Raw genomic sequence first — 13,582 nt, 5'->3', positions numbered from 1 at the left:
TGTATCAGTATATATACATGTACATAAAGCATTATAAATGTATTAAAATTCTTAACATATTTTGAAAGACACATACATGTATGTGTTGCAAAATTAAGGCCCATTTTACATTCAATTTTATCTTTTAATCGTTATATAAAACCATTCCATACTCATTCTACATTCAATGGCCTCATTTTTTCTTTACTTAAAATTACTCCGTCCACATTCTAGATTCAACTTTATTGTGCTATCCTTATATAAAATCACTCAATACAAATTTTATATCCAATTTTATTATTTCATCCTCCTGTAAAATCACTCATTATGCATTTTACATTCAATTTTATCATATAATCCATATATAAAATCACTCCCTACTCATTCTACATGCAATTTTATTGGGTAATTTTTTATAAAATATATCCCCAATCACATTCTTCATTCAAGTTAATCATGTTAATTTTGCAAAAAAAGTACATCATACACATTCAACTTGCAATCTAATTATTTTATCTTTATCAATTTCAATGTGTAATCATTTAATAGAATCACTATAGAGACATCTTCTGCTTACTGCAGATACAGAGTTCAACAAACATGTTCAATAATTGAATAAAATATTACAAAGTAAACCAAGGGCAGCATTTGTTAACTAAATCACATTTTGTTGACCTTTGCAATTAATCTTACCCTTCAGTTTTATGGGACTCAATGTACATGTAAATATGCAAATGATGATTGAACATACAATGCAACTTATTGTTTTTATTGGTTTTGAGACAGTTTATGGTATTCGATAGGAGTAGGAACCTTTGCGCTCCGCCACAGGAGGCTAAATTGCCCGACCCTACCCATTCCTCCTTTTTATCTTGTGGCAATCAAAATCTGTTGACCCTATCATCCTTGTGTCCCATCCCATTTTTCATTTCACGTTTATTTTATCATCATTTCATGTTCATCGTCTGAATATAGCAGAAATATTGCTGCTCGGACGTTAAACCCCAACAAACAAACAAACTCTTTACTGTAAACCACCCATTTATGGTAATGATCAGAATTTTGACTGATAGATTAAATTAAAGAACTGCTTAATACTTAATATTTGCACTTTTATATTTAATCTTAGTCTGATTGAAACAGGATTAATTTTCAAAATATGTGCTTTTTCAATAAATGTCTATTATTTAAAAACAAAACCTTTATTTATTAAAATATTTCCATCTAGACGGTCTCAAAGATGATTATACTTATAAGACAGATGCAAACTATTATTTAAATCTATCAAGAACTCAAGTCAGCAGGTCAACGGGACTCAATTTTCAAAATTTCAATTTTTTTTAAATAAAAAGCAATCTTTTTCCAAAAAAATAAAATTTTACTTAGATATTTCCATCAGGAACTTCTCTACGATGATTATAATCACAAGCTAGATGCAAATTATTATTGACATCTATCAAAAACTCGAGTAATCAGGTGAACAGTATTGAATTCTCAAAATCTAAGACTTATTAATAAAAAAACAACCTTTTTCCCCATTGCTTTTTATATATTTTTATAATGAACTTCTCCGAGATGATTATTATCACAAACCAAATGCTAACTATTATTGAAACCAATCCAATACTAAAGTAAACATGACTAAATTCTCAAAATCTGTGGTTTTTCTTTAAAAAAACCTATGATTTTACCCCAAAAATCCTGTAAGTTTTTTTGCAAGAAAAGAACTCATTCAGAAAGATGAAAGTTATATGCAACATGCCAAAAAGATTAATAAAGTGTACCTCGTGTGATCATTTGTAAGATGTAGAAAATGACACTTTTTGTTGCCATGGGAACACAATATTTGCCATTTATTTCCTTAAAAACACGTTGACATATGTATTTTTTGCATTTTTCTGATCTTCATTACTAATAGATTAAAATTTGAGAGTTTAATGGAATTCTATATTTCAGTTGTTATATTTGTTTACCATATTTGATAGGAATGGGAAGAATTTAACTAGCATTCTTTCTAGAAAAGCAGAGGACACTTACCCTACTGATGCACCTGGTCCATGCTCCCAGCTTTTAGTGGAGCCCGAGTTGCTCATTTGCTTATGGTACTTTATATGTATGATTTTAGTTACTTTATGTTCTTTGTTGTGTATGTCTATTTTCCATGTCTGGTCTTTGTCCCTGGATTGCATTCTTTTGATTACCGCTATAACGATGTTAGAACTGTCAAATTTGCGATGCAAATTTTTGGTCGTTTCCTCCGCGGGACTCGAACTCGTACCGCTGTGACATCGATGGCAACACCGCCTGCACAAAGTCGAGCGCCCTAGACCAGTTGACAGTTCTAACATCGTTGGGAATTTTCAGACCATTCTATACGTTTATATATCTTCCCTGTATCAATTTGATCCGACGGAGCAGTGTCGCAAATAGAGCCCTCACATTCTGAGACGTTTGTATACTATTGATTTGTTGTGACATGCATCATTAATTTGATCCTCTATCCTACATATTAACATCTAAATGAACTGTCACGTACTACCATACATTGTGTACTAAGTTACAGCCCTAGATTAATCCTACGAGGAGGAATGACCCGGCCAGCGAAAGCTATATTTTTATACAGCCTAGCTGGCCGAGTGGTCTAGGGCGCTGGATTTAGTGCAGGCGGTGTTGCCATAGATGTCACAGCGATACGAGTTCGAGTCCCGCGGGGGGAACGACAAAACTTTGCTTAGCAAAATTGACAGTTCTAACAACTTTTATGCTGAAGAAGGATATCAGATTTCCGAAATATTCAATGTAAATTTTACCATCGTCTGGTGATGTTAAACATATTTAGACCTTTATATACATAGTTACAAAACTGTTATTTTTTGTGTATATAACTTCGTTTGAAATATAGATCTGTCCACTAAAAGTAATTTACTGCTGATATTCCAGAGGCATGGTTTACCTACCTGATCTAAATTTTCCAAAAAATAAATAATTTTCTTGTTTCCTTTTCAAACACGAAAAAAGTATGTAGTTAGGAAAAATACAGCAGCAAAGTTCTTCTATATTTGCATGCATGAAATTTGATTTAAGCAACAAAATTTGTATTTAGAATAATTTTGTTCTTTTACATATATTGTTCGGTAATCAATAAAAACTTCAGGCAATATGTAAAGATGAAACTTTCTAGTCAAAATTAATCAGGCATAACTTTGGTTCGTTGTTGGCAATTTTTAATCATATAATTCCTGTGAATTCCACCATGATTTTCATAAAACTATTTGGAACAAAATACTCAGTAATTGGAGTGATTATAGTTATTTCATTCATTGCAGCATATTATAACTCATTGGGCATTAGTTCTGTGAAAACTGAAAATGCGACTTTAAAAACTCAAAGTGTTGGTTATAAATTTATTAGTAACTTCACAAATGCAAATAGAAGGACAGGACTTGGTAAACAATGTAAAAAACATCAACTGCGAAATAATTCCTTGTACAAGTTTGCAGATAAACATTTGGCGAAAACATATGTTAAGAGTATAATTCCAGATATTCGAATTGCATCGGAGTATGCCTACGTAAGCGCATCAGTCGATATTACTAATGAGTTTATTTCAAAATTGCCTAATATATATGTAATGAAGCCAAATCATATGAGTGGTGAAACTATCATTGTAAAAGATGGACAGACAAAATGTTACACAAACTTAGCAGAGTGTTTCTCATGCAAAACAAAAGGTCTTCTGTATTGTTTTAGGAAAAACTGTAACATTTGGTTAAATAAGGTATACAGCAAAGGCTTCGAAACTTACTACGAATCAATCAAACGAAAGTGCATTTTCGAGGAATATTTAGAGACAGGTGGTCATAGACCAATTGACTATAAAATACATACATATAATGGAAAAGCTTATATTGTGCAAATAGATGATACTTTGGAAAATGGTTATCTTGTAGATTATTTCACTCCTAACTTTAAACGTATCAATATGGAAAGAACACCAGAGAATTGGCCAAGAAATAACTCCCGGACGCAACCTAAATTTTGGAGCAAAATGGTAAACTATACAAACAGTCTTGCTAAACCATTTAAGATGATGAGGATTGACTTTTTTGGCTTCAAGGGTGAATTTAGTTTTGCGGAATTCTCTGTATCTCCAAATCGTTGTAATACAAGATATGTACCAAGTGTTTACGAAACATTCTTCGGTATTGTGGTTGAAAATCCAGATATGAATATTGATCCTGAATCTGTTCTATTACTTGAAACAAACCAGTAAAGTGCAATTCTAGTAGAAAAGAGTGTTTTATAAATATTTTACTTTGATACTGTTCAATTGTGAGTAATAACTGTTTTTATTTGTAATAGTAATCAATGAAACAAATAGGTCTTTTCACATTTAATGTAAATCTACATGTTGAAAACTTTGAGAACTTCGACCACACAGTCCATTTCTTAAGCATTACTATGTACGCAATAAAGCGTGAAAGAACACGGTCAGTGTGACAAATTTTGTGGTTCGATATTTGGTTTCGGTTTCAAACTTGAAATGAAAAACAAAAATACGAAAAGTAATGATGATCTTAATTCGAAAAAATAGACTTTATACACAAAAATAGTTTAGATTTTGCAACAAACGGTGGTTCTTGAATAAATTAAAATAGGACACGGTTCGACATCAAACTTAAGAATGTTACAAAACACTAGATTGACAGTACAAAGAAATACACAATTAAGAGTAGCTTAAAAAGAATGTAATCCAGGGACAAAGACCAGACATGAAAAACAGACAAACACATCTTGTAAAATATTAAAATTTTATGTAAGCCATATCCTTTAATTTAACATATCGATATATTGACCAATGTTCTATCCATTTAAAATCCTCAATTTAGAGAACTGTCCATCGGGACTAGAAATGAATGAGACTACCCACACAGCGTCATTTTCGCACGTTTAAGAATCTTACGTCAAATTCGACAACCGAAGTCATTATAAATTTAAAATTACAAATCTACATTTTATATTCAGTAATACACCAAATTATAATATATTGTTTACATTTTTCAAATGTTAAAGTATAAAAAAATTAGTTGCCACTATTTTGACGTTTTATGTTGCTGTCTTTCACTGAAAGACAAACTTTTGGTTCAAGGTAAAATCAATATTATAGAGGATGGGTTTCCATTACATTATCAATATATAGTCTATACTAGTTTGACTACTGGGTTTACTAAATTACGAGATCAATTGACCGTGATGAGATCAGAAGATATATCGCGTTATAAAACTTGTTTCAGTCATCCTCCAGTTCAACTGGAAACGTTTGCACCCAATTAATACCATTTTGAGGTTGTCTCCGGTGTTCGTCTTGATATTGGAAAGCACGTACTTTCCGTTGTTTTTTTCTTTTCGATTATTGCCTGGTGTTTAGACTATCAGAAGTAGTTTTGTTATTACTTTTTAAATAACGATTTAACTTATGTTTCCGACATTTTCAAGTATATGTTGCTAGAAATGGGTCAATTCTTTTTTAAGTACTTTTCTTAGTTTGCTGGAGTTCAGGCAATATCAAAGTTATTATAATATTAGAAGTTTATTATTATCAGTAGGTATTTTTAGGCTGAGTCGAACTTGGCTCGTCAAAAACGTTCGTACACTTTATTATGTCTTTGTCCTAAATGGATCTAGTACGTACAATAAAAATATCCCGCTAATGGGCTGATTGTCCATATTGGTACACTTCAATTAGTCGTACAGAGCGTAAAACACTTATTACCTCGGGGAAGAAAAGGGCTGTACCTGTGTCATTAGTTTTATTTCAACACATTACTTCTCGTCCATCTCAGTCTTAAGGTTGTGTTGTTCAATTCAGTTCTCTAAAGAAGCATTTCTTCAAATTTAAAACAAAACCTAAAGCCTATGTAGTAAATTACAAATATGAAGTCATGCGTGCTTGTGATAAATGCGGAGGTATTACATTCGCATTTCGTCCTATAAATTGAAATGACGTTGCATAATTTCGATTTTCTATGCTAATACCTTCTGTTCCCACTACAAATATAAACGTCAAGGTAAAAATAGCCCTTAAAAGGTTCAGCCAACAAGAGACAAATTTCAATTTTAATTGAACTGAAAAAAATGATATGTTAAAATTTACAGTAATTAGAGATACAAAAAGTACTTATCGAAGCAATTATCAAGCAATATATTCACAACGATTACTGCAATTTGATAATATAAACCAGTTTTTAGATATCTTTAAACTTTGTAACATGTCTAAATACTTTGAGATTCAAGACGCAAAAGTATGAAAAAAGTTCATCAGACGGATGTCTAATGCTTCAGTTCAAACAAGGGCTATACATAAATCCAAACGTTGAAAAGTTACATTGACATAGTTTGTTATAATTTTAATTTTTATTTACCTTAAGTTACTGAAAATACAACCAATATGGTTATATATGTCTAATGCCGATTTCTTGTCACAAGGTGAAACTTTATATTCATTTGATTTTTTCTTATCAGCTGATCACGAATCGATTGAAACTGTCATATGTCGTGACAAAGAAAATACGAAAAGCTGTTCTAAACTGTCATACTCCTGGACAGGTCCTGACACTAAATCTGTCTATTCTGTAATTTAGAACAGGAAGTCCGCGATTAATAATGGAAACTCTGGATCTGTGACTAATGTAAATTAGCAAATCCGATTAGGAAGAATATTTCGATTTTAAAAGTTACATTGAATTCCCAATTATATTTAGCTTGTCGTGATCATCATCCCACAATACACTCGACTGCTGTTCATTTTCCAATTTTCGTCGACGTCGATCACGGCCCAGTCAATCGATCATAGTTCAAAAATTATCATTGTTTACATGTATAACTTTTTACAATCTGTCATAGACCTGTAATTAAATTATTTTTTTTTTAATTATAAAACTGAAGGATTATGTTTGAAAGTAACTTTTAAATAACATAAGGGACACACATCTTCTAAATATTGCGGTCAAATTTCTTTAAAGTGCCATTTTTAGCAAAGAATATGAGTGAGAGCACTTCCAACTTGCCTATATGGTCTAATATGTAGAATATGTAGAAAATATAAATATTAGTTTCATATTAGTGACTGTGACACCTGTATTTAAAATCTAAAAGTTCTACCAACTGTATGAGTGTGAGCAATTTTATTTTTCATAATGTTCTAGAACTGTTGACTAAAATGCTAAATTATTCATTATAACAACCTTGCAAGTGGCTGAGACACAATAATTTGTGTAAAAATTCTGTGGAAATACCATATTGTTGCAAAATGTATGAGTTAGGGTTATTTTTATTTTCAAAAGGGTCTAAGATTATTGACTAAAATGCTGTTTTTAGTATAACTACCATATGGGTGACTGCACTAAATATATTTCAATCAAAATTTGTCGAAAATGTGACATAAATGTATGAGTGCCCACACTTTCAATTTCCATTAGGGTCTTAAATTTATTGACTAAAATGCTAGTTTTCTTAACATAAAATCATGTGGAAGGGTGGATGGCTGGTTGCAGCACATTAATTTGAGTCAAAATTATGTAAACATGTAATATTCTTGCAAAATGTATGAGTGCGCACACATTTAATTTCCAAAAGGGTCTAAAATATGTGACTTAAATGCTTCTTATTTTCAATATGATTAATATTTCGGTGACTGCAACAAATATATTTCAATCAAAATTTTTTTTTCAAAAAAAACATTTGTCATTTTCCTGCAAAATGTATGTAAAATATACATTGTCTTACTGTTAAGATTGTTAGACCCCGGGTATGAGGTATTCTATTATTTTATTAAAAAAAAATGAAATTTAGGAATATGTACATGTAAACGCCTGCAGCAAAAACAAATTAAGTTCAAACATAGCAAAGCTTCCTTCCCGTCGTAAGAATCGCGATTCGGGTGCTTCGCCTTTTTTTAGAAATCACTTACATCTACTTATGTAATCCAGTCAGAGAAGTGTTCTGTCGGTATTGTCTGTCAGAATCTGTCAGACACTCTTCTAATCCACAAATCAGCTCTTCCTAGAACAGTTCCTAGCAGGAGAGTGTCAGGACATATGACAAATTATGATAGAGATTGTCTACAGCCCTGACAGACCCTGACAAGGTGTGTCACGGCTCAGAACAGTTTATGACAGTCTAGAACTGTTTTATGACACCAAATCATGACAGAATCGAGGAGAGGTTAGAAGTAATCGCAACTGTATGTAATAACCTTTTCAATTTTGTAACCCATTCCTGTACTTGTTTTCCCTGAGATATTCAAATATTACCATTTATTTATCCGTGTACTTTTTATGATCATAATTAAACACAAATGAGCAAACAATCCTTAGTGTTACCATTTTTAAGGCAGCTTTTGTTCATTTCTGCAAATGCATGTACATGTAGTTACATGTAGTATTAGAGTTTTATACAAAATATATGATTGTATATGTACAAGTAACAATATAGTCTTAAAATTTAAATTTTTCAGCTTAGTTTCTCATCATATTTGAATGTATTAATTGTTATTTGTGTTAAAATGACAATATCCCCTGCTGTTAATCAACAAAAATCACTCCGTTTCAAACATGCATTTATGTATATGTATATAAACATGTATGTTTTCGCCAAATATTCATGTTATTCTAAGTGGCAAAAACAGCTTCTCATATAACTATCAGTTTTTACAAGTTACTTTTGTGTTGATTTATTCATCACCTTAGTATGATACATAACTGGTGGTACATTATACCAGCTGGAACTCAGCAAACATTAAGTGTAAAAATATACCGAGCTATCATTCTACATCTGCAATTAAATTTTCACTGCAGGAAATTACATGTACATATTCCTAAATTTCATGTTGTTTATATAAAATAATATAATACCTCATATCCTGGGTCTTACAATCTTTACTAAAAGATAAAGCATGTTTCACAACTTAAAACCATGTATACCATACAGAGAAATAAGGCGAAAACGTATCCAACATCTGACATGTATGTCAAAACGATACGCTAAGTCAGTTAAATGCAGGAAACATAAGATTGAACGTAATTAATCAGGCAGACGAAGTGATTTTATTGTTATAACATTTGAAAAAAGAGAACTTGTGTACTGTCTGAGGTAGCGTTAGAGTTAGGGTATGGGTTAAGATAGGGTTATGTAGACAGAACATCACACTATTTCACACGCTTCTTTTTTTATTTCATTGACAGAATCAATAAGCATATGCCCATTGTACTAGATTGACCTTACACTGTTACATTTTAGATGTTTAACAAAACATTTAATATAGATATTTGTTTGTTTTTAATGCTGTTACAACATAGTGGTTAATCCGTTTTTTATCACACATATATTCAAGTGTGTGGAAGTGTACATTTAAAACGCACTAATGAAGTATTACAATAAAACAGAAATTGAATTACCAGGCGTACTTGTGTGTCCATCTTCTACAAAAACTGTTTCATCTTAGTTTGCTACAATATTCAAACATGTACAAGTATGTACATGTATAATCATAATTGAAACTGGTCTGGTTGTTAGCAGAGGAAATCCTTTAAATTTTACATTGAAACTGAACTAAATGTGTTTTGTTTTAAGAGCAGGATGTATAGTCTGTAGGTACCTTTCTTGGAATGCATATATGTGTACAATTTGTTGTCAAATTATTTTCATGTGTTCAAGAAAGTTATAATTAGGAGAAAAGCTGGAACATATAATGCTTCTTCAATATTTTAAATGTTTTGAAATTACAGGATATTAATTAAACATATTTTATAGATGTAAGTCTGCTGCTGAAAAAATGTCATGAAATCAAAAACTGCAACTTATTCATGAAATCAAAAACTGCAACTTATTCATGAATAATCACACTGCTCAATTTTATTTTTAATCCAAACCATTGACCTGAACAAATTGATGTTTAAAGCATCTTAAATGAAAATTAGTGCAGGAATTTCCCTTACGTTTCAGAACTACTGATAGAAAAAAGTGTTTAATACAGAAATGTTTCAAAGATTATATTGATATAACATTTCTAATGTGTTTTTGTTTTTTTGTTTTTTGTTTTTTTACATGATCATAATTGGTGTTAAATTTTGTTATAGTTTATACTTCATCTACTTAACGATCGAAAACGGTACCGATTACCGGTTTATCTACTACTGACCAAGAACTGATCGATGATCGATCACAATTATAGTCGTACGGAACGGTTCAGGTACTGCATAATTTAAACATTGTATTTGAAAGGGTAATCAAGGGAACCAAGGTTATAGCGGTAATCAAAAGAATGCAATCCAGGGACAAAGACCGTTGAACAAATTATTCAAAAATAATGTATTAGATGGAAGGTCATTAAAATATCTTTTTATAACTACTTGAATCAATAAAACTTCATATGATATATTGTAAGATAACTAGGCACATGTAACACACATAGAAACATAAAATGCGTTTTTTACTGTATCTAGTTTTCTGTGATAAAGCTGTATTTTGATGATTATATATTTTGAACAATATTATTGTTAGACGTCGTTTATGTCTATGCTATATCGATGATCTAGTTGATCATATTGGTTTCAGAACCATAGTTCGTTTTTTTTCAGTATGTCAATCCTTTAGTGTATTTGAAGTCCAGAAAAGCCTCATTGCTCATACATTTGTTTCTTTCTTGTTTCTAACTGGTCTTTAAGTTTAAAAATGAACTGTCAAGTTACTTTAGTTTAATATCCTATCAAATATTAGAATAATTTAAATGTAAGCATTTGTCAGCAAACATGTGTGGTAATAGTAGAATTTATATCAACTCTGTGCAAAATAAATATTTTTTTACATATCCTGCTTTACTGTCTGATATGCATACTATTTCCAAACAAAGAATATTTCAATATTTATCAGCTCCATATATGATAATGAAAAATAGAATTTCTTGTTAGCAAATTCCTTTCTTGTCTTACGGTCGAAGCCTTAGGCCAGTAAGATTACTTGACTAGTTAAATTATGCAATTTATCAGAGTTAGACAGAACTTTACATTTACATGTATGGATCATTGATCATCAATCCAAATATTTGTGATTTTCGATCAATATAACACAAGAATAATCAAAATAAAAAAAGTTCTAAGCATTTTTACACATGATCTTGGCAATACAATATTTTAATAGTACACCTGAAAGAAATACATGTTTACACAAAAAAAACTATGATCATTCTTTATGTTACCATTATTGTTAACAAATTATGTTGAACTAATTAATAAATCAAATGCACTTATTACTTTGTACGAGAACTCTTATAATGCTCATTTTTCATTCAGCAAAGTGAGTGCAGTTACATGTGATTGGGCAAGTTGATAACATACGTAAATGTAAACCAAAATTATCATTTACATGTAACTGCCAATGTATCATCTTTGAAACATGTACGAAACAGAACAGCAATACATGTTAATGCAACGACGGATACACATACATTGTATCCATCTGTTTTAAGATTTTTTTGAAAGCAGCTGGTACCGCATTGGGTTCTGACTTGGTACAGGCACTTCAACCTGGTTGGTTAAATCTAGGTTTTACAGCGTGCTAAACCTCCCTCTTTTATTGCGGCACGATTACACAAGTGGTGATTTAAATGCCTTTGCGTGTTATTGTCATAATCGGTAAATCAGCTGTCACATAAGCACAAAGAACAATTTACAATAAAAGACAGTCATTACTTATTGTTTTAGAAGAAACTGAATATTCTTCTACCAAGGACTGATATTTAGAAAAGAATTTATTAAGAGACCTTTTAAGACGCATTTCCTCATACCCCTGATTCAGGAGTCTGTTCCGCAGATATTTAAGGCGTTGAAAGAAATCAAAATACTTAACACTTGCTCTAGCGTAGGGAATCAGTTGTGAAATATAAACAATATATGTAGGAGATGAAGGAATATTGCTTCACATGTAGGGAAAATTTATGATATTAAAATTAAAGTCGTCCTTTTTATCTTAAATCTTAGTGCTGAAATGACCACTGTTATCAAATTCGAATGTTGGTCCAAAAAAGATGCAGAACAGGCTGTTTCTGTAGTCTCCTTTATCTCGAGCTCTGGTGGATATATTGAAGATAACCATTTTCCAAACGAAGGGTTGTTGATTGACAATACATCATCAATATATTAGCATGTAAATTTAAAGGATTTATCATCTTTTATTTTTTTATTCTTGACGAGGTTCTGAAGAAATTCAGTCTTGTATGAATACAGAAACAAATCGGCAAGGAGAGGAGCACAGTTAGTGTCCGTTGGAATGCCAACTTTGTGTTGAAATATAGCTCCTCCAAATGTGACAAATATGTTATCAATGAGGACATCAAGCATATCGCAACCCTGCTTTTCTGTGTAGCACACGTTGCTCTTCTGCGATGTTTTAGAAACATATATAGATTTGTAACCAAGAACATAACTTTTTGAAACAGCAAAAGATTTACGAATAAGTCCTTCAAACCAGATTTCAGTTGATCAAGTGGTGACGTAGTGTAAAGAGTTGAGAAGTCAAACGTTTGGAGAGAACTAATTTCCGAAAGGCTACGGGATTTAAGGTTTTGAAGGAAATCTTTAGAATTTTAAGTATTTACATATAATTAATGCCATTACGAGAGTAGGTGGTATTGCAATAGGCTTACAGTCCATCCTTCACTGCGGACAATAATTTGTAAGATGAATTGACATCTCCTTCGTGGAGCAAGATGTAAATGCTGCTATATACCCTTCTTTGTATGGATTCTTATGAAGTTTTGGAATTCAATACAAGTAAAGTAAGTTCTCACATTTTGTTTTGATCTTGAGAGAAAACATGAAGGTCCGTATAGTCGAACGGATTATTTTGACTCCCACTGAATATTAAAATAATATTTGCCTCAAACAAATGCTAACTGATTTGTATACGTTTATATTTATAACAACATAATATATATATAATATAATTAATTAAGATTTACCTTTCCACAAAACGTGTAGAAGTCGCCTCCCGTTTCCTTATCTGTGTATTGAGAAACATATCGTCAGATGAACTGCTTATTATTAATCGAGGCAGCGTAAAGAACCTGGGTATCAAATTTGTCGAAATCGAATAACTTTTAAATTTTCGTCGCGTTGGCGGCCATTTTGAAAATGGCGGTCGATACGCACTTTAAATTATCGATTGATCCGCAGATTCTTAATCGTGGAGTCTTAAAGAACCTTCATATCACTTTTCATCAAAATCGGACAACTTTAAATTTTCGTGCGCGGTGGCGGCCATTTCAAAAATGGCGGCCAACCCGTTGCTCAAATTGCAAATTGAGCCTCAGATTAAGAATTGGGATAGCTGCGAAACGTAGCTCTAACTATTTTTTTTTTGTATTTTCTTAATGTTAGAGCTACGATTTTGGCTGTTAAAAAAATTGCGATTTCAGCGACCTTGATTTTGTCGCACGTATTTTCACTTCGTTTCGTGGCTATCGGCTTTGCAGGGGGTTAAAATATATTTATTTCGTTTCGTTAAACATTTTTCTACCACCTTACCTTATTAAGCATATATGAATATT

At 31.6% G+C, this 13,582-nt stretch overlaps 1 protein-coding gene across 1 annotated transcript; it reads left to right on the top strand.

Moving 5' to 3' along the window:
• The first annotated feature begins 2,475 nt into the window (after nucleotides 1-2,475).
• LOC148608699 (uncharacterized) lies at nucleotides 2,476-4,473 on the top strand. The gene has a single exon (XM_088596357.1). The coding sequence runs from the start codon at nucleotides 3,233-3,235 to the stop codon at nucleotides 4,250-4,252; it is 1,020 nt and encodes a 339-aa protein (XP_088452483.1). The 5' UTR covers nucleotides 2,476-3,232; the 3' UTR covers nucleotides 4,253-4,473.
• Nucleotides 4,474-13,582: the final 9,109 nt, after the last annotated feature.

This window comes from Perna viridis, chromosome 8, assembly GCF_037379345.1.
Source record: "Perna viridis isolate PV_CMFRI_1.1 ecotype Kerala chromosome 8, ASM3737934v1, whole genome shotgun sequence".
NCBI classification, from domain to species: Eukaryota; Metazoa; Mollusca; class Bivalvia; order Mytilida; family Mytilidae; genus Perna; species Perna viridis.
The sequence above is the reverse complement of the archived record's forward strand: the minus strand, read 5'-3'. Positions and strand labels throughout refer to the sequence as shown.

Coding starts and splice junctions, on each gene's coding strand:
- LOC148608699 (XM_088596357.1), top strand. CDS start 3,233: ATGATTTTCATAAAACTATTTGGAACAAAATACTCAGTAATTGGAGTG.